The sequence below is a fragment of the Symphodus melops genome (assembly GCF_947650265.1).
Source record: "Symphodus melops genome assembly, chromosome: 7".
NCBI lineage: Eukaryota > Metazoa > Chordata > Actinopteri > Labriformes > Labridae > Symphodus > Symphodus melops.
Genome location: NC_136697.1, coordinates 19,061,390 through 19,083,218, shown reverse-complemented (window position 1 = coordinate 19,083,218; position 21,829 = coordinate 19,061,390). Strand labels below are relative to the sequence as shown.

Here is a 21,829-nt window from a genome sequence, read left to right as displayed (position 1 = left end):
ACCTACAGCAAGATAAATGTTTAATCAATAACCAAAATGTTTGCTTGAAGAATAAATCAAAATATGATTTACTTGTTGATTCAATCAGTCATTTATTTTATCTTACTTTAATACACACAACTCATCCTTACTAAGACAGTACTAAGCTGACCAAATGTTTATCTTAGGTGTAAAAATAAATAACTGAAACAATAAATAAAAGGGCTTTTCTAATCTTCACCCGACCCCTGAAGGCAGTAACTATAAAAGTGACAACCAAAATAAAAAGAAGAAGAACAACATATGTCTCAAGAAACAAGTAATTACACCATGTGTGCCATTCAACAAACCTGAACCTGTTGGAACCCTGTAAATCTTCTTTATTGATTTACCTAATTTTAACACTAGGTGGAGATAATCGATAGTGGTGTAACTGGTCAGCTGGTATGGTTGAGTGTTTATAGGACATGGATAATATTAAGTTGTGACATACCGTAAACTAACATATTGACAGATAAAATTAACTCTGTAAGGTCAACTTTTACGATAAGGGTCAACAAAAGATCTAAACGAAAATATAATCTACCCTGGTTAAACACAAACCTATGGAAACTTGTGAGGAGCAGAGATTTGGCACTAAAAAAGGCAATGAAATCTAACAGGAACACTGACATTTTGATTTTTATTTTTTTTTTAAAGATTTATTTTTGGCCTTTTTTATAGAGACAGGAAGGTGGATAGAGGCGGAAATCAGGGAGAGACATGCGGGAAGGGAGTCACAGGCCGGACGCGAACACGGGCGCCACCAGCGCCCCCACATTTTGATTTTTAAAGGCCTAAGAAACAAGGTTACACAGGAACTAAGATTACCCAAATCCCGTTTTTGTCTTGATATAGTGTATGAAGCAAAAGGTAATAATAAATTAATCTGGCAAAATCTTAATAAACTTATCAGGAAGGAAGGAATTTTAGTTTTAGACAAGAATTCTGTTGCTGCCACTTTTAACAATTATTTTCTTGAATCTGTAAGCGAACTTCACAGAAAGGGAACTTCAAATTGTTCCTATAAATATGGCCCATCAGGTTTTTGATATGGTTTAACAGATGTCACAGAAGTTAATATAATCATGAGCTCCATAAAAAACTTCACACAACAGAAAATTTTCCCTAGTGCCTGGAAATAAGCCATAGTGACTCCTGGTCTGGAGTCTGGAGGCCTTCATGAAGCCAGCAATTACAGACCTATTAGCATACTGCCAGTATTTTAAAAGGTGGCTAAGAGGGTTGCAATCAAACAACTAACAGCATATCTCAATACAAGCAATACACCCAATGCAGTTTGGCTTTCAACCCAATCCCTCCACTGAGACAGCTACATTACATCTGATAGAGCAAATAAAATCTCAGCTAGACAAAGGAGGGGTTGTTGGTGCTTTATTCTTAGATCTGCGCAAAGCCTTTGATACAGTGAGTCACAATGTTCTCATCTCAAAACTGTCCAGATTTAATCCACTGGCATGGATGTCTTCATATTTGTCTAATAGGTCGCAGATTGTTAAACATCTAAAGTGTGTAATGGGTGTGCCTCAAGGTTCTGTGTAAGTTTCCCCTTTATATTAATGATCTCCCAAAAGTGTGTCATGGAAAAAAAACAGCAGCGCTAGCATCTAAAACAGTTGACAGTTGCCATGAAAAGGATCACAGAGTAGCTTGACCAGTCATGTCTTAGCCTTAACATAAGCAAAGCAAAAGGTAAGTGTTCTTCTCTCAAACCAAACAGCACGTTGATGCCGAGAACATTGAACTAGTTAACAAGTTTAAAGATCTTGATGTAATGCTGGATTCAAATCTAAATTTTAAATCGTGCAAAAAATTATTAAAATCATTAAATACAACCTGTCAAATTTGAGACACATTAGAGGCTGTCTCTCAAATGAAGCTGTCAAGGCGTTCACGCACACTATGATTCTCTCCTACATGTCATATTGTATTACATGTTGGGGGCAAGCTGGGGAAGATTTTGACAAAAAAAACTCATGAAACATCCTCACTGCAGGATATGGAAAAGCTTTTTTTTCCAAATTTGAGTCTTGTGTATAAAATTGTAAATGACTGCCTTTACGTCAATTAATCAACTTCCGCTCAGTGGAGTCAATAAAATCTACAAGAATATTTTCGACAAGAGTTTGTCTTGTAACCTTCCGTCGCTCTGCGTTTGGGCAATCAGCTTTCTGTGTGAAAGCATCGACTCAGTGGAACGCTCTGCCAGACGATATGAAGAACTGTCACTCAATCAGCAGCTTTAAAAACAAACTGAAAAATCTGCTGAAAGACGCTTTATTCTGTAACCACTGATCTTGATTCATACATTTCAGTGTGTGTGTGTGTGTGTGTGTGTAAATAATCTGTTTGTTACAGACACGTTTTATATGCTGTATTACTATATGATGTTCTAATCGCAAACTGCCGAGGAACTGCAGATGTAAACTAGCTCTAAGCTAACTCTGATGCAATACATTAAATGGCAACACTTACATTGTACATGGTCCCTTATACAAGTTTAAGTTAAACAATTAAAATCTCGGCAACAATCATTCACCATATCATATCTTCATCATAGTTTGTCTGCTTCAATGGAACCAAAGTCATTTCATTGTGTATGTTTTTTTTGTTTTTTTATATACGCTTTAAAGACCCTTACTTACACCTATGCAGATAACCAAAATTAGAATTTAGAAATGTGGACATTGGATAACCACTATAAGCCCCCCTCTCTATTTCCTATAGCAGAAATAACACCATTTTTTAGGAGCTGCTGTTCTGACAGACTCTTAATCCTGTCTCTTTCCCCAACAGTAATTCTGCTGTTCTAGTGGTAAAAGTTATGCAAATACTGTCTTGCAATATAAATCTCAGAATTTTTGATGTATCTTTTGACCTTCACTCTCGTGAGAAACAAAAGTCAGCATATGCACATGCAGTGCAACTAAAGCAAAGATACTGTATATAGTAACCCAGATAATAAACCACAGTTTAATTTGTGGTGTGGGAACAACTCAGAATGCAAAATACAAGGCAGCTGGCTCACACCCAACACCACCAACATATTTTCCTCTATGCCCCACAGGGACTGGCCGTAATGTATATTCTGCAGTGTGTGTTCCTGGAGGGGTGAGGATATATAAAGTACCTTGACAGTGACATACACTCCTGGGGTCTGACCTCAGCTCACCCTGCTGTAGTAAACAAAGTCTGTTTTCATTTATCTAATGAACCAACAGGTTACAAGGTTTTTACTTTAATGGAACAAGCACGTGTGGGCACATTTAAAATCATGCTGTTGTGTGCTGCAATCGCTTTTTAAAGAAATATTCACCTTTAAAAAGGCTATAGATTCTATTAAGGACACTGAGGTCGTGTCCTGATGCAGGTGCCATAGGGACCTGGGGAGGGGTTTACACTCTGGATTACACAAGTAGCACATGTGTTTTCAAAGTGATATTTTTAAGTTATCATCTTTTAAAAAAATATTAACAAAACAAGGAGTCTTGTGTTTCACATTGTTTTCCTGACAGAGTGGTGAAGAAAACATGGTACAAACTTCAAATGTTCAGGCTTTTTGGGTGGTAGTTCCAGTCTTTCTGCAAGTGGTTTAAACTCTTTCCCCATTATTTCTTATGCCCCGTTAACAGCCCTGATTTGATGCATAATAGCTAATTATGAGGGTAAAATGAGGCCATACCTGGAATGGAGATGCTGAGAAGCTATTATGGCCGTGAGTGACTTGAGTAATGTCCCTGAATGAGTTGCTGCCGACGGTTTTCAATTACTAAATGATTGCCTGAAGTCTACACCATAGTCTGTTTTGTTGTCATACACCCAGGGTGCAATACCTCACTGTTATACAATAAAAACAGGAACACTGAGGTAGACAAATGATTTAGCTAGGAGGAACTGAAGGAGAAAAAAAAATCTCATCTTTCAAAAAAGCAGTCCTGAGCATAGAGAATACTGAGGAGAATCCAGAAAATTAATATTTAATATCTTTATTGTTCAAATGTACATTGTTTCTGGAAGTCCTCAGACAGCAGACTTTAAGTAGCTAACATAACTAACATAGATATTTACATTAGTAAATACATTGTGAATATAGTTTTAAATTGTATCCTGACGTGAACCCAGATTTTGCACACTAGAGTTACTAAAAAAAGAACAGCATGATCAAGAGATGAGGTGAACTGAGGCCTAGCCTGTCTGTTAAGAGGAACTATACAGTGAAAGCTGACCATTCCAGATCTGAGTGTGTCTGCTGAGCACGTCTGTGTCCTTATTAAACCTGATCATCATCCTTTCCCACACTTCCAGAACAGGCAACAAACCAGCTGCAGGCTAAAATTAGGCCTTTCCTAAAGGGAACTGTGTGAGGTTACAAGGTGGGTGAAGCTTTCCACGATCTTTCCAAATTTATACTCTCTTGTTATTAGAGGGAATCATAATGACAGTCTTGTCAAATTGGGCCAGACACAAAGCTCCTGAACTTTTTCTTACTCTTTATGTGAATCAGACTGTTGTAGCAACACCTCTTTAAAAGCAGAATTGACACCTAACAACTCTAAAATAATAATAAAAAATACACATTATCTTTATGTAGAAACATTAGTATTTACAATGTCAAATGGCTCATTTGTGTATTTCACAGGATAACAATTACTCACAGAATCATATTTCTTTATGAGTTTTATGTTGCAGCTGATGTGGGATTATTATAACTTCTATTTATACTGTGGATTAGCTTTAGCTATAATTATACTTAATATTGTGTATTAAAACAATTGTCTTTCAGGAAATTAGTTCTGTTAATCTGTTAATGTGGAGTGAATAGTGCAATATTTAATTGTTAAATTAAAAGAACTGGAAGAAGTGGTTTAAAATGTAAATACCATACTATATAAAAAGTCATTTAAAATTGCATGAATGTACAGTTGGATCAATAGATTGATTAATCAGGGTAGTACAAGTAGGCTAGTATAACTTCTGTCAAGACTCCGATCTGAAGTTGAAAGTCTTATCACACACGTAGATAGATAGATAGATAGATAGATAGATAGATAGATAGATAGATAGATAGATAGATAGATAGATAGATAGATAGATAGATAGATAGATAGATAGATAGATAGATAGAGCGCTTCCCTCTGTCGTCATCACTTTCAGTCACGTGACGTGTGTTTACATCCTCCTCAGCTGTTTCTTTCTTCTTCCACTTCGACATAGCGGCCCACAGTCACTCACTTCTTTGCCTTTCCACTCAAGCTGCAGGTCTGTGTTGTTCTGTAGGTAAACAGTGTTTATCATCAGAAGGAGGCTTGTTGGCGTCTGAAAGGACTGTCACTGACCGACCGTCGCAGTGCACAGCCACATACAACGAGTGAGTTAATGCGACACTGCATTGTAAGTATTATTTTTTTTTCTTTGATTACAAACATTTCTTCATCCTAACATACGTTCATGTGTAGTTAGACAGTTTGTACTTTTTGCAGCTTTAAGCCACGTCGCGTTGCTCTGTGTTGGAGCATAAACAGGCGAGCTTACCTAACCTCCTGCTTTGTCTCTGTTCAGATGATGGCGCACTCAGGCCCACACAGCTAGCGTTAGCCTGCTTCATGGGCAGATGGCGATGTCTGACACTACACGGACACTTAGAAATACTTTGTGTTTAGTTTTTTTTTTTTTTAAACGTTAATTTATCAGTCACTGTGACTGACGGCTGTGCAATGTGCACCTAGTCTTCCTGGGTTTAATGTTACACATAGATGGATACTTTTCTATATCTTCATACAGAAGAGGTTCAAAATATACATTATTATTTATTGGTTTTTTTGCAGTGTAATCCAATGCTCTTTCTCTAAACCTGGGATATTTCAGTCCTTTAATAACAAACCGGTTTATCCAGTCGCTACTAAAGATTGAGGTTAATCGCACTGCAGAGAGCTGGCTGCGTTTAACTCGACAAGTGGGAACAAAAGCTGAATGGTGAATGTTCAAAAACACACACAGGCCTTTTCTTAGTCTTTGTCAGCTGTGCTGTGTTGAAGTACTCGACCCGCCGTGTAATTTCTCACAGAAATGGACTGGCAGGAGTTCTGTGTTATTGGTTTTATAAGGCTTGACAACATTTCACGACAGCGCTGCTGTTGTTGTTTTGCTCCATCGTCACACACGCAGTGCGAGGAAAAGTGTTCAAGGCCGCCGATTGGCTAACAGGCTGCCGTCTGTGTGGCAACTGCAGCACGTGACCAGGAAGAGCGCTGATTGGCTTCATCGGGTGTCAGTTGCGTGAACATAAGACACATCTGCGAACACTCGTGCATGAACAGGTAGTGAGCAAGAACATAGAACAATGTGAGTGAAGTCAAGACACACACAACAACCACAAACAACAGTGATGACGCCCAACAGGTCCCTGTCAAGTTTTATAAATCCACTGAAAAAGTTGTCATAGTGCTTTTTTTTCTTCTTTTAAGCTAAAAAAAATCAGCACATCCTTACAGATCAAATCATATAATTATTTATAACTCGTCCGCATGACAGAGAATCTGAGCTGCTAGGACCACAACCAACACTTACTGAAGTGTAAAAGTCAATATAATGTAAAAGTCAATAAAATGAAAGAAAACAATCCAACAATATTTTTCTGGGCCTCAAGGTGGCACCTTAACATGTCTTTTTTTTTGCCCTACCGTCTTTCCAAATCCAAGTATGATAATTCAGTAATATACATGGAAAGAAGAGCTGTAAACTTTAACTTTTAGAAGCATAACTCAAAAAAAATACATTTGTGCTGATTAAAAAAACCAAACATTTATTTTCTCTGTTTCTGCTAATCAAACCTGCAACAAGCTGCAGCTGTAGTCTAAGTGTACACGTCTGTGGTTACAACAATTAACAACAGTTAAAGTCTAAAGCATTGCTGACAACCCTGTTCATATTTCTTACACCGGATTAGGAAAAACAAAGTCGATAGCAAGATGCAAACAGTTGCTGGTTCAACTGCAGTGCCACAAATTGAGACGACAACAAAAATCACGCTAATAACAAAACTCTGTGACCTCGTTTCATTCTGAGGCGACAAAAACAATAGACAAACTGGGGAGCAGATGAAAGAGAGCTAATGGACTTGTTCATTATTTTATTCTTACATTGTCCTGTTGTTCGACTCCACTGTCGCATCCCTCGGCTGTTTGGGACTAATTAACACCGAGTCCAGTCAAACTGCGTTCACACAGGGAGAGATGACCACTTTTTCATCGAGTCTGAAGATTCTTTCAAAAAGCCCGGGGATTGAGTGAGAGACAAAGGTCTGAGGATGGAATTGAGTTCATTAGACCCCAGAATAACTTAATATTTTTTATTTGACTAACCATCAACATAATCACATACTGTTTATTAGAATAAGACAGACCACTCAAATGACAAGATAAGATATTAGATTGAGAATGTTTATAGAAGAAAATTGTTTTAGGTGGAGAATTTAAATACTGTCCTGTCCCATGGGATGGTATACATAATGCACCAGTGTAATACACAACAATATGCAGGCTACATCCTAAGCAGTCATAAACTAGAAACGGAGAGAAAACAAAGCATTAAATGTATGCCGTGTCATATATTTCTGTAAAGATGACTATTTTGCTCCTCAATTAACTTTAATGGGAGTGGGTAAACAGCCATGATGGAAAAGAAATGCTCTTCTGCCCTTTCAGAATCAGTAATGAGAGATTATGTGTGAAAGATCGTATTGAGATGACACAAGAGGAGGTTTAAACATTTTTTTTTTTAAATCCAAAGGTAGTATCCTGCTGGATCCTCGCAGCAAATCTGATGCTCTTCCACTTTTCACATCTGCAAGCAATATGTCAAACCTGACGACTGAGTGTAACGATGGAGCAAGACAAAAAAAAAAAAAAAAGCGGTCATACGGTGACCAAAAGCAGAGTTATTTGTCTTTTTTTTTCGTGCTATGGCTGAACACAGAACAGGCTCATGAAATAGTGTTGAACCAGTGAACCTGCTGGTGGCAGTACATCAGCTCAAGGCTCAGCAGACTGCCTGACCAAACAAACCAACTTCCCCAGAGCCACACCATTAGACAAGCTGCATGAGTACATATATTAGTAACAGTATAATATAACATATATTTACCAGTAAGAAGTGAATTCTGTGCTTCTTTTCTGAAGAGCCATGGAGAAAACTCCGCTCTCTGATGTAGAGTGATTAACCTACACTTCATTTGGTGTTTGACCTGTGAGGAGTTTCTGATGTAGACCGTAAAGAAAGAACATATTTCTAATGTTGTTTGGAAGTCGTACATTTATAGAGCCAGATTTTACGTGGCTAGTGCACAGATACAACTTTTCATGATAGCTCCCTCTGTCTTAATGAAAGGTCATTGGACTTTATAATAAATCCACTTCTTTCGCAGACGTTTCCCTGCTGTGATCCTTTGTGGTACTGCAGAAAGTGCAGCGAGCAGTGTCACAATGTGTTCATATTAAACCCTCATAGACAAACAACGCCATTACACACGGATTATTAATCACTCAAAGCTTTGTTTCCTGTAATACCTGTTCTGTGACACAAGTTTTCATACCGGCCTGTGTGAAAAAAAAAAAAAAAAAAAAAAAGTATCACAAACTGATGACTACCTGACTGAACTATACTGACTCCCGTGCACCTGGGAATAAAACATCTGCGTTCATCGAGCATATTGCCAAATATGTTTGCTGACAACAAAACGTTCTCCAGCACAGAGAAGACTGTAGCTCCATGTGTTTCCTACAAAGGCAGATCTCAGTAATTACACCTCTCGAGCATGTCATCGAGTGTCTCCTCCTTGGATGTGCACATGCTCACATTTATGCCGCAGTGAATCCGGGACAAAACACGTTGGCCTGAAGAAACGGGAAATCACTTGCAGGATTTGTACACTCGCGGAAATTGTTCATCGGCTATGTATTTTTCATGGCCGTCGTCGCTAAAGGTGGAACGCGTTGCTTATTAAAAAAAAGCTGTCATCTGTCAAAACAACATCACATATTAATTCTGTTTTCTCCTGATAGCATGTGTCAGACTTTAAAGATTTATCACGAGAATGATGTATAATTTTCCGCCCATCCAGTTCCATCTCTCAGGTATTTTTGCCACAGTGGTCTGGAAATAATTAATTTTGCTTACAGAGGTTTAATTAAGCTGATAAGGTTTCTCATTCACACAGGGGTAAAGCACTGTGGTTATCTTCCTTACCTCACGCTGCGTGCTGATCAGCAGTGTGTGGACACATCGGTGTGTGTGTGTGTGTGTGCTGCCCATGCAGGAAGTTCCACTGAGTTACAGCAGCACACTTGATATTGAGTTGCATGTTCGGTCACCCTGCATGGTTCAGAGGGTTATCCCTCACCGGGTCATGACGGCACGCCGTGACCTGAGATGTTGGGTCAATGAAGGCCAACGGTTGTGTTTAGATGATCAAATTCTAGGCATAGTTTCCCCTCGAGCAATACTTTTCATTACTTGCCTGGTCCTTTTTGATTTCTGTTCAAGAATTAGCAACACAATGTCACAGTTTTTTAAAATTATTTTCATTTTTATTTTTGATGGTTAAGGTTGAAAGAGCTTTGAAACTTTGAAGAGAGTCAACGCAGAATCAAGAAGGCAAAAAAAAAAAAGAAGAAAAGGCAGAGTTCAATTTTTGAATACATCCTCATAGTTGATAACCAAAGGCCCACATTTGTGCTGTTTGCAGTTTTCAGGCTGGTTTCATTCTGGCAAAACATGTAATTTTATTCATTATTAATTTTCTTACGGCGCCAGCTTGATAAGCAGGAGCAGTAAAATGTAGCTGAGCAGTTACCTCAAAAAGTATGTTTCTTTTTCACCTCACCTTTTTATGCTGATTGGCACAGAGCTTTTAAAGAAAATCTCTGACAAGCAACTGACTGACAAGTAATGTGCATCCTCCTGGAAATGGCTGTCATGATATGAGTGTCTTGAAGTCAGAATGTGTCTTATTGGCCAGGTATGTGTTCACGCATGCAAGCAATTTGACAAGGTTTCACTGGGCTGTCAGTGTGAGAATAGACATTGTGTCGATTTTTTTTTTTAAAACAAGCCTCAAGTCTGAGGCAGAGCACGTTGGCTCGAGACGCCACTTATCAACAAGTCCTTAAAACAGGAGCTTCTTAGTGTGCGGATCTTGTTTTGTGTTTCCAATGAAACAAAACCAAAAAAAGGTGAACGGGAACATTCAAAATTCCGATGAGTTTGCTTAAAACTTCATTAAAAACAAGAAAAATATAAAGTATTAGGTGCGTAGGACTTCTATTTGTGTTGAAGTTAACGGGTATCAGTGTTATTTGAATTTGACCAATATGGAGTTTATTTTCAACAACCCTGCTGTGTGCAGCTCAACGAATACAAATGTATGTGAAGGGGAGATAAGATTGTATTTCAGCAGGCCTTATGAAACTCCCCCCCCCCGTTTGACACGCTATCTTTGAAAGTAATTTACCTGAAGGATACCCCTCCTGACCCATTTTCCGGATTTGAATTTCCACTATTTCAAACGACTGTGCATTACAGAGAGGGTAGAGGGAAAAACTAGGATGATAAAAGTTCACTGCTGTACAATCATGGATGGGGAGCGAATCAATAATTCTTTTTGTATTATTATTATTTTTCATGTGAGAAAAATCAGATGGAAAAATGACCTACTACAGAGTCACCTCTGAACACAATCTCTATTAGCTGAGTCAGGTGTGGAGATGCTGAATAGGCACAGAGGGAATTCAAGACCTGACTCCCTCAGCTGCTGTATCTATTCACTGTGGGGTGTTTTAGTTATCAAAGCATCTGTGAAATGTTTAAAGAACAGCATGTGTCAGAAAGTTCCTCTTTATTGCTGCACGTTGGTACTTCTGAGCATAGTATTACACAGTGAAGTCAGTAGCTCAGTGCTTAAAGAGAAGGTTTCAAAGCACCAGAGATCAGTGCATCTTTAGATTGATCTCTTCCATTAACCTTGCCCAGAAGTGTTCTCAGCCTTTCAGCATCTGCCGCCCTAAAAACCAAAAATCAAAGACCTAAAAAGCTTCAGAGTGGAACTTAGTGGTGAGCAGCTTAAAGCATATTTCTGTACGTATTCAGACTGTGTCATTCTCAGGAAAAAGAGTTTTAATGGTTACGACTTTTGAAAGAAAACGTCGAAAAAACAAGTGAACTAATTAGCATTGAAGTCATTTTTTCCAAACAAAAAGACACATCTTCACCTTCCAGGTCCCCAAACAGATGGACTAACTTCCTTTATTTCAATAATATATGTAGTAGAGACTGACCAATTAATAGGCCAGCCGACAATATCAGCCAATATTGACGTATCCAGTCACTATCGGTTAATTTTACGGCAGGTATAGCTAGATGCCTTCACCAGCACAGTGTGCTGTATAGATTACAATAAGCATCGTCACCATCCACAGCATTAAGCGCTGATTCACGTACGTGCACAGTTACTTTCCCGTTGAGTGACCATCTTGTCTTCATCATATTTGATAACAGCATTTGATGGATCAGCGCAGTAAATGTGTACATCTAAATCTATTTATCGTTAAAGACCCAACAAAGAGCTCAGACAGATATTGCTCGATAGATCCTTATCAGAAACATCGGTATTAGCCCCAAACATCCCATATCGGTCGGGCCCTAATATTTTGGCGTTTCAGACTTTTACCCGTACACATGACATCACCTTGTGCTCTGGAATATGAGACAAGACATTTAATTCCACATTTTATTTGGTGGCGGTCTTATGTATACCTCAACAATTATCCATCATAATGGAAAATAATTAAAATGCCAAAAGTAGTCATTTTCAGAAAAGAGAAAAAAACCTCCTGTGTTTAAATGTAAATGATGATCAGAAAAAGTCTTTGACTTTGTCCAAAGCACGGCCCGTGCATAGAGCTGGGGTTTTGAAGGTGTTCCTCTATTTTCTGGAGTGAGGTTGCAAGAAAGCAAAGTTGTTCCGTACGCTAAAACCTTCTGTTGTAGCTGGTTCTTTACTATTCATGTAAGTGACCTGTTTTGTTAGTTTATTCGTATTGTGGTCAATCAATAAGTGAAGTGAATTTTTAAGAACACTGTATGGTTTTCCAGACGCTTGATCATTCGATAATTAACACTGATTGTGTACTAAAACAATAATTGTGCCATGATCGGGTTTTCTTAACCTTTTTTTTTTATTTATTATTTTTATTTTTTTAAATGTTCCAATTATTGGCCTCTCCTAATGTCAGATATTTATCAGCTAACCTGGAACCCTCCCTCTGGACAGAGGAGACTGTACAGACGTAAGCACAGTGTCAGCCACAGATGGCTTACTCCAGGTTTATGTTGCGACACTACGAGCAAGACTCGAATAAGTGAATTAAATTCTCTTCTAAAGTAATTTGCGCAAAAAACAAAAAAACAAAAAAAAGGGCTGTCGTCATAGTAGTTGAAAAAATGTCCTGGAGGGCCTGTTGACCTTTCAAATCCCCTGGATTGTCCTTCCAACAGTCTTAACTTAAATATGTAGACACTTAGTCCACTAATATAGAAACAAATAACTTTGACTTTTAAAAAGCTGGAAGCATTGAGTTGCTGTCAGTTTTCTTGAAGTAGTGGATTAATGTTCTGTCTTGTGACGAATTCAATAAGGTAATTGATTCAGCTCTAAATATACAGCCCGGGGAACTACACGTGAAGGCCATCGGTCTCTGTTAGCTCTGTTGTGACTCATACTTCATTTCACCTCTAAAACACGAGGAATAGAGAGCTTCTTCACAACGGACGGTTTTTAATATGTTTACAGGAAAATCCGAGGTGTAATAAATGACATCAGTGAAAGCTCTGATCCATGCAGCTCGTGAGCTTGCATGTATTAAATCAAGGCCTTTGCACATTAAATGAATGTCCCCCATCATCAAGGTTATTAATTACAGCTGTGCTCGTTCTGCATTACAATGTCAAAATGTCTGGGATGAAAAAAGTTCAAAATAAACACCAACAACTGGAATAGAAAGCGTCATTTGTTCTTTGTCTAAATGAGGCCATGTATTATGTAGTCAAAGATGCCATTATGATAGATATACAGTGTTATTAAGTAGAAAGTATTAAACAAAAAAGCAGTTCTCAACAATGGCGTTGCAAAACCCCCAAAAAATTTTATATTGTACATTCAATACAAAGGGTTTGTTAAAGATACATAAAACTCTGCTTCAATCAGAATAGAAACTTTGCATTTGACTTTTACAAAGTCCATTATGTTCCTTTGCAGCCATATTGCATTGACGTAACCTCTATAATTTTTCACAGGTTACTCCCTACCTGGACATGACGGTTATCTGAGCTGACACTCGAGGAGTCACAGCATCCTTCAGCCACCCGTTCATCTCCATGCCACTCTGAGGAGGACGAGGAATCACTCATCCTGAGTAAAAGTTCTGTCCTTGTGTTAGTCTTCTCTTTTGGCCATGGGGGGAGCGGTGAGCGCCGGGGAGGACAATGACGACCTCATTGATAACCTGAAGGAGGCTCAGTATATCCGCACAGAGAAAGTTGAACAGGCTTTTCGGGCCATAGACCGCGGCGACTACTACCTGGACGGCTATCGGGACAGTGCCTACAAAGACTTGGCCTGGAAGCATGGCAACATACACCTGTCTGCTCCGTGTATATACTCGGAGGTGATGGAGGCCCTCAGACTGCAGCCAGGACTGTCTTTCCTCAACCTGGGCAGTGGGACTGGCTACCTGAGCACAATGGTTGGGCTCATCATAGGTAAGCATGCATGACAATCTTTTGACTCGGCTTTGATTTTTTTTTTAGTTGTCAGAAGTTCACAGTAACATCATAAAATCCAGTCTGAACACAGAAGTGCACCATTTGTCACAACAATTCAGAACCCTCAATCTTTTCAATGCAAATGTAAATATAAATACACATTTTTCAATTGATTGCTGATTAATGTCTTGATACTTTTTTGGTCAATATAATTTAAGAAAATATTTAGTGAAAGATGCCCATCTCAATTTCCTAAAGCTCAGGGGACCATCTGCAAATAGCTTTTTTTTTGTTTGCCCGTTTCACTAAACATTCAAAGAACAAATTCATGAAGCAAATCAAATCTATCATTTGACACTCGGCTATTTCAGCTCTTATGAAACCCAATCAGGTATTAAGTGATGCTGTAAACATTTTTTTTTTTTTTTTTTTTTTTTTAGGACCGTTTGGTGTGAACCATGGAGTTGAACTTCATAAGGATGTAATTGAGTATGCCAGAGAGAAACTGGATGATTTTATTAAGAACAGTGAAACCTTTGATAAGTAAGTACACGCTTGTGAGGAATTTTAGAAAAGATGCTACTTTCATTTAATTGTTGAGACTTAGAAGAACAGCCTTGATACCGCCTCCAAATGTATCTTTTACAAATGAACCTGCAGCTGGTTAGCTTAGGGACATAAACAATAGCTGCCACCATTCACGTTTAAGACGCTCAGTCTTTTCATTATCACAACATAGCTAGGTGTTAGCTATGCTAAGTTTCAGGTTTTAAAGCCAGCTTTTAAGTAAGATCACCTTTTCTTTGACACAAACGTGACGCCTTCAATTCAGAGGCACAAACATCTTTTCCCTCATTGTTTAATGTACTGTATCATTCATTCATGATGTTTTCACAGGTTTGAGTTCTGTGAACCCGTCTTTGTGGTGGGGAATTGCCTTGAAATCTCAACAGACAGTCATCAATACGATCGCATTTATTGCGGCGCAGGAGTGCAGAAAGACCACGAAAATTACATGAAAGTGCTGCTCAAGATCGGAGGCATTCTGGTGATGCCCATAGAGGATCAGGTAAGTGCTACAAGTAGCCACAAGACTACGAATTAAACACATCTTGACTGCTACTCGAGATGCTAACACATGAGGGAAAACGTGACAAAAAACCAAACTTTGACTGGTTATGCAACTGTCACATGCATTATTAAGACACGACTGGCCCTGGATTTAAGGGGCCGTGTAAGGAGAACACAGGGCTGTAGAAATACATTTGTTATTTAAAAATGTAGATTTGTGAATGTGAGTTGGCCACTGGGCATGCAAAGGGCATCTAGAATATTCTGGGGAGTTGGTGGGGAAAATGGTTGACAGGAAGCTTAACCAGCAACTAGGCTAGGCAAGTTTATTCATATAACACCTTTCAGACAGCTGGCAATTCAAAGTGCTTCACACTGGCACAAAAAGCATTTCAAACCTAGATAATCCTAAAATAATCTAAGAAGGCGATAGAAGTTGAGGTAAATAAAGAAGATTGAGATACTAGGTTGGGGATCGTGAAAGCTATTAACCAAAGTGATGTCTCAAGAGAACTAGAACCATAACTTTCTGACAATTTTACCTTAAAATTAAACTGCACGTTTAAATCCTGCATGTACAGAGCTTGGGTCTGTTCAAGTTGGCAATGCTGTGAGGGTTCCTCACTGTCATCCTTCTTATTAGGGGAAGTTCAGCTGTGTTTCTAAAGACAGTAAAAGTCATTAGTAAGAACAAAACGGTCTGTAAACTAATGAATCATGATCAAGCAGATAATTAATATCATCTCCATCAGATAATTTTATTTGTGTCAAAACAACACATCCCATATCCACTCAGCTCATGGAAACACCAAAGTGAGCGATTTCCAAACCACATCTTTTTAGTCTCTTTGTTGTGGCATTTCATCGGCACCAAGCCTGTGTTTACCAGAACAACAAAAACCAAAAAGGCTTTTTGAAATGTCTTCCAGGAGTGGAATTGCATGCAAAATACCAATGTTGTGTCGGGAGAAGACAGACTCTTGAAAACGCTGACATGCTGTGTAATTGGCGATCCTCGAAGACTGAGCTTTTCATAAATGTGAAGCTGCAACATTAAGAAATATCAAGTAGTTTTTCCATTTCCTGTCACTTTGCATCTCTACTCCACTGCATTTTCAGAGAGATATATTCTACTTTTAACACCACTATGACATTTTTACTAAACAAACATTTAAAATTCAGGCAGTACTGACCTATTGAGCTGTAAAAGAAAAAGATTCAGTCCCTGCTGGTATTAATGGACCTGTTGTGTGCCACTTCAATGACCCTAAACCATTAACCCTCCCCCTACTAGATTTACACACACCATATTACACACATGGTGAGTCACAAGCCTTATGTGCTTTATTTGTGTTTTGATGACTTTGGAAGGATAATTACATGTTATGGCCGGAGCACCCAGTTATCACTCACATACCCTGAAAACCATTTGTGACATATCTGACTCCTCACACCAGCAGATATGTAGAGCATGTGTCTGCTAGTGGTGTGTGATCTGTGTAATATCACTGCAACGACTGGCTGAATCATTCCTGAGACAATCCACAAAATTGATTGCCTGTCCTGTAAATAAACAAATAAGTCTTTGCTCAAGACAAACATTACTTGGTCCCAGGCCATTGAGCACACAACTTTTCTGTAACCATAGTAACCCAGAAACTTTTTCCTATAAACCTACTTTTTTTTTTTTTGAACGATCAAAAAAGTATGAAATTAATCAAGAGTTTTTGTTACCATTCAGAGATTTACTGATCTATTAACTTGATGGAAATTATTGCACATATTTTTTTTTTTATTCTATAATTATGAGCTGAACTGCAGAGGATTGAATATCTTTAGAGTTAAATGAAATCGAAGTGATAATAAACTTTACTAATTCTTTGTCATCACGGAGATAATGAACGTGTGTGTTTTGTATGTGTTACCCTAGTTCTGGTTTCCTCTGAACTCTCTTTTGTGAACATTTGACCTCATAGTATCACATTTGCTCTATTCAGACTGACCAGATAAGAAAACAGATTTCTAAACTTGCGACCATGTATCTATTGATTTCCAGATTTAAAGCAATGATTAGGCATCACAGTTCTGAAATATTCATTTTAAAGAGCTTTGATAAAGGAGTTTTACCCTCCCTGGAGTCTGGATATTTTTGTTGTACACCATGGCCATTGGCAGTAATTTATTCTCACAGAAAGGCAAGTGTAGAAATGGAGTTAATATTTCATGCACCTATTTGATATAGCAGAGTATATATGCAAATGTCAAGGAGGCCCCATTCCTCCTCCAGGGGTTCATATGTCTCTGGTTACACAGTATGTTTATCTGCCGGCCCTAATGAGCACCTTTCATATCTAACAGGATGATCACAAGTCTTGAATGAATGAACTAGCAAATAGTCTGCTCAAACAGCATGTCACTGGTAACTGTGCTGAATGAAATAGAAATACATCAGAAAATAACAGATGGGTAAAATATACACATGACCAAGATTTCAGTCCACAATGCTAAAAAGTAAAACGCAATGTACAATAAAAAAAACAAAACGGTGCTGTTATACTGTCTTCTATATTTATAAGTGCTCAGTGCTGAGTTCAGGTTTTGTCTCTTAATCCAGCTGACCCAGATAACCAGGACTGGGCAGTGCACATGGGAGAGCAAAAACATCTTGGCCGTGTCCTTTGCCCCTTTGGTCCAGCAGAGCAGAGCGGATGGAGAGAAGCCCGACACTGTGCAGCTGCGTAAGTTTCCAGCCTCTGTTCTCAACGAAAGGCTTCTGTTGTGTTTTATTGTTTCAAGGGGCCTGCAAGTATAGAGCAGGCAATATTTTACAGTCACACAGTACATTTAATGTGACGTGTGGAGATGTTTCCTGAAGCAATATTTAGTCTGAAATAAGAAGCTCACCTTGAAGTGGCCTCATAGAGCCACATCTTTTGTTTGTATGAAAAACCGAGAGCCACTCTTCTCTTGAACAGTCTCACTTGTTTATGCTGACCTAGTTTAAGAAGCGGCGCAGTTGCATGGATTATTTTTTTTGTTTTTGTGGCGCATCTCCCTGAAGGACTGTGTCATCTCTCTTTGTCCTCAGCGCCGGTGACTGTCCGCAGCCTTCAGGATCTGTCTCGGATCTACATCCGCCGCACGCTCAGGAACCTGGCCAACGAGGACAGTCAGGGGAAGGAGACGGTACAACGGGTTCCCCAGAAGCGCAAACGCAGGCGCTGCCGGCGACGACGCATCAACACCTATGTATTCGTAGGTAATCAGCTGATCCCCCAAATGGTGGAGAGCGAGGAGGAGGAGCACAATGAGGAAGAGCACAAGGAAGTGGAGGAGGAGGAGGAAAGAGACATTGGCGATATTGAAATCCTCAAGCAAGTGAACATGTTGAGAGACCAAATAATGGCTCTGCCGCTGCCTGAGTCATTGAAAGCATATTTGCTGTACTTCAGAGAGAAATGACTGAGTCGCTTAATATACACTCTTAATGGGTGCAGCTTCGGCTGAAATGTTTTTTTCACCCTTTTCAGTACAAATGTTGCATTATTTCCATTAAATCTTAATGTTCAAATCTGTAATGGAAAAATATGTCATAGATATTGGATTATAATGTTATGGTTGTTATGAGTTCTTTGATTTTGTTGACTTTTTTTCTTTTGATTTGTACATCAGAAAACTGTAAAGAAGTATTCTCTTCGCTTCGGAAATCTGTTTCGCAAATCAGCTTTTTTTCCCAATGTCAGGTTTTCTGCAGAAGTGTGCAGATAAAAAAAAAATGTACAAAAATAAAGATCTTACTATATTTGTTAAAATATGATCATGCTAAGATAAAGACTTTTATTGCGGCTTCTAAAAAAGAAAAAGGAAAAAAAGCTTTAAGTTACTAAAGAGCAAGAGACACCGAGAGGCAAATTTGGACCAGTCGTCCCATCTTGAGTTTTAAAGTAAGATGGTCTTGCATCTGTCATGACTGGGACTCTTAGGTCATCACTTATCTTGATACTTCACTTTCAGTAGAAAACGTTTGTACCTTCCTCTTACAAAAAAAAAAAAAGAAAAAAATCAGAGACCAGAGTGGTTCATCATTTTTTCTACAGGGCACCTTTCAAAGTCACTTTTTCTACAGGGTGCTGACGTATTGTGTTTTCACACTTTGAATATGACTAACTGATATCCTGGTCGATATATGATACGGTATTTTAAACCCTCTTCTCTTTCCAGTGTTGATTCAAATTGTAAAATGGGAAAATAAATTGTGCCGGAGGTTCAAGGAATTGATAGTCAATGAGGGTCTTTTCTTTTGAGGGGATTCTGTCTGAAGAGGAGATGTTCGTCTATAATGAGTCCATGCATGAATATACTGTGTATGTGTTGGGTGTTCCTGACTTTGCTTCACTTTATATGATTGGTCACTGGAGGTGATGTCCCAGGTGATCAAGTTTGAAAATGCTTTGGAAAAAAAAAAAAAAAAAAAAGGATGAGGAAAAAAAATCTTATCAATTTGAAGGTCTCGAGACACATCTATAATTGTGTATAGTACTGCATCCGTTTTCTATTAGACAACAATGCAAATCAGAATCACTGAGGATTTTGAAGCCTTTTTGTATCCTGGACTGAAGAAGTGTCCGATAAAGCACCTTATCATGCAGTCCTCAAGTGAAAAAAGACAAAAGAAAATAGGTGCCATTTTGGCTCTTTTTTTATTTTATTTTTATTGTGGACTGGACTTCTTGTCATGTTCATGCTGTTAAATCAAAGTTCAATTTGCTTGCACAACTTCCCTGATAGTGATGGCCTTTAAGTGCCAACAAACCCCATCACTTTAGGACTTCTGTGAGTTCCCTGGCACAGTACATGTACCTTCCTAAAAATTATGTACAAAAAGAAAGAAAACATTCCACATTGAGAAAGAAAATAGCACATCAACGATAGATGACACACTTTTTTCTTCGTGCGTTAACATCACAGACTTGGAAATTTCCTTCATCTTACTTTGAATGCATATTTTAGTATTCCAAAAGCTGAGTTGAATGTTGTTGATATTAATTCTATTCAATATAAGAAGTGATGATATAGATGTATTGTTGTCGTATGATTCTGCATACTGTTTAAGTTGCATTTGGTTTGTTGTAGCGCCCTCTTGTACTGTATTTTGACACTGGGAACTCTGTAGATCAAAACTTCACTGCTGTATGTTCAATAGATAAGACTTTTTTTTTGTTCTGGTGTAATGAAAAAATACTTTGTTTGAAAATGAGAGGGATTATTATATTAGTAATTTTGTGTGAATATGTTTTTCTGTCCTGTTTCATTTTCTTTCTTTTTTTTTTTACATCCATCAAAAGGCTTTCCAAGTAAGCAATAATGGAACAATTTCTCTTGTCATTACCCATAAGAAAATAGCCCCATTTAACTTGTGTAGCATCCATTAAATTTCAAATGACCAATTACAGGCATGCAGCAGTTTGTGCACCATCCTTTAAATGTAATAGCTAATTAGAGAGCACATGAAGCCTTGAAAGCAAGGGGTCAGCCACCTGGACTCTCAGGTCTTTCCTTGCACCAAAGTTAGCGGGACTGCTGTGATTGCGTTATAATGCGCACAAGAGTCAACTCCAAAAAAAATTGGCACCCAGCACAGACCAAGTCATATCCAATCTCGGCTTTATATTAGGTTATTTGTCAAGAGCATGAACAGATCTGTCACTGTTTATCAGGCTTATAGGTTCATTTCTCATAGTGTGCTGTTCATTTTGAAAATGTGTTGTTCTTCATAAATGTTTGGCACAAAAATAAAGGTCACAATCACATTATGCCTTTTCTTTGTAACTGCTATGTGTAATATTTTATTTGGTTCCCAGAGTAGGTCTGATGTGGCCCAAGTGTCACATGAAGTGCCACTCTGCTATCTCTGCAAGGCTTGCAATGACCTTTCTTGTTTTTGTCACCTGTGTTTTATATTGATCACACAGAGAAGCCCATTTTTTATATGCCTGGAGCCTTTTTTAAAGTTAATATCAATCAATGAATAAATATATCGACAGGCAATGTGAGCGTAATGCTTAAAAGCACATTACTTACATGTTTCTTTCCAGCACTTAGATGCTCATCAAACAGGAAGGAAATATAAACATCCTTTGATGGAAACAGAAGCTGCTGTGAATTTTACTTTTAACACTAACTGCTCAACCTGACTTTTTGAGAAAATATGAAATGTTGAAGCTAAACTTTGTCAAAAGGAATTGACAAAACTTTGAGCTTGTGTTGATACATCCCATAAAAAGATACAACAAGAATTTGTGGCAAGAAATAGCAGGTCAACCACCTAAGACACAGCAATTAGATGTTGCATGTGTTCGACCACCAGAAACAGGTTGACCATATTTTTATAGTTGGATATTATGTCCATCATTTTAAACACTTTAAAGAGTGAACTATTCCAGTCCAACACTCTTTTATTCTGACTTTATTTCAGCATTTAATCTGGTAAAATTATTTTTGCTGCTCTGTCTACCATTTGACTCGAATATTCCCTAAATTAAGCAAGGAATCAGTGGTTCTAGTTGAAGTATGGTCTTGAGAGTTTAAACTTTATTTGACTACACAGAATGAGTTTGTAATGAGTGACCGGCCATTCAACCACTGCTTGTAAAGAGGATATTACTGATGTAAAACTCCCCCTGCTTTGCCGACAGAAAACAGAGGTAATGGCTGAAAAATGTTTGATGGGTTTTGTGAACCGTGCATTCATTACAAAATCTAGAATGATATATAATGAAACTCACGAAAGATATACTTCACCAGATTTAACTATACTATTATAAAACCATAACTTGCACCACAAAACACTTTTTTGGAATAATTATGGATTTTACCACTCATACAAAGTCTTAGTTAAAACTTT

General features: G+C 38.2%; 1 protein-coding gene across 1 annotated transcript; it reads left to right on the top strand.

Annotated features, from left to right (window-relative positions):
- Nucleotides 1–5,183: 5,183 nt before the first annotated feature.
- Nucleotides 5,184–20,738, top strand: pcmtd1 (protein-L-isoaspartate (D-aspartate) O-methyltransferase domain containing 1). The gene is made up of 6 exons (XM_079347443.1): nucleotides 5,184–5,430; nucleotides 13,387–13,851; nucleotides 14,295–14,397; nucleotides 14,752–14,923; nucleotides 17,540–17,663; nucleotides 18,014–20,738. Exons 2-6 carry the CDS (start codon nucleotides 13,545–13,547, stop codon nucleotides 18,385–18,387), a joined length of 1,080 nt encoding a protein of 359 aa, XP_079203569.1. The 5' UTR covers nucleotides 5,184–5,430; nucleotides 13,387–13,544; the 3' UTR covers nucleotides 18,388–20,738.
- Nucleotides 20,739–21,829: the final 1,091 nt, after the last annotated feature.

What these genes read in the sequence shown, in the direction of transcription:
- pcmtd1 (XM_079347443.1), top strand. Translation starts at nt 13,545, where the DNA reads ATGGGGGGAGCGGTGAGCGCCGGGGAGGACAATGACGACCTCATTGAT. An exon ending in AATGGTTGGGCTCATCATAG is followed by an intron (nt 13,852 to 14,294) that starts GTAAGCATGCAT and finishes TTTTTTTTTTAG; the next exon opens with GACCGTTTGGTGTGAACCAT. An exon ending in GCCCGACACTGTGCAGCTGC is followed by an intron (nt 17,664 to 18,013) that starts GTAAGTTTCCAG and finishes CTTTGTCCTCAG; the next exon opens with CGCCGGTGACTGTCCGCAGC.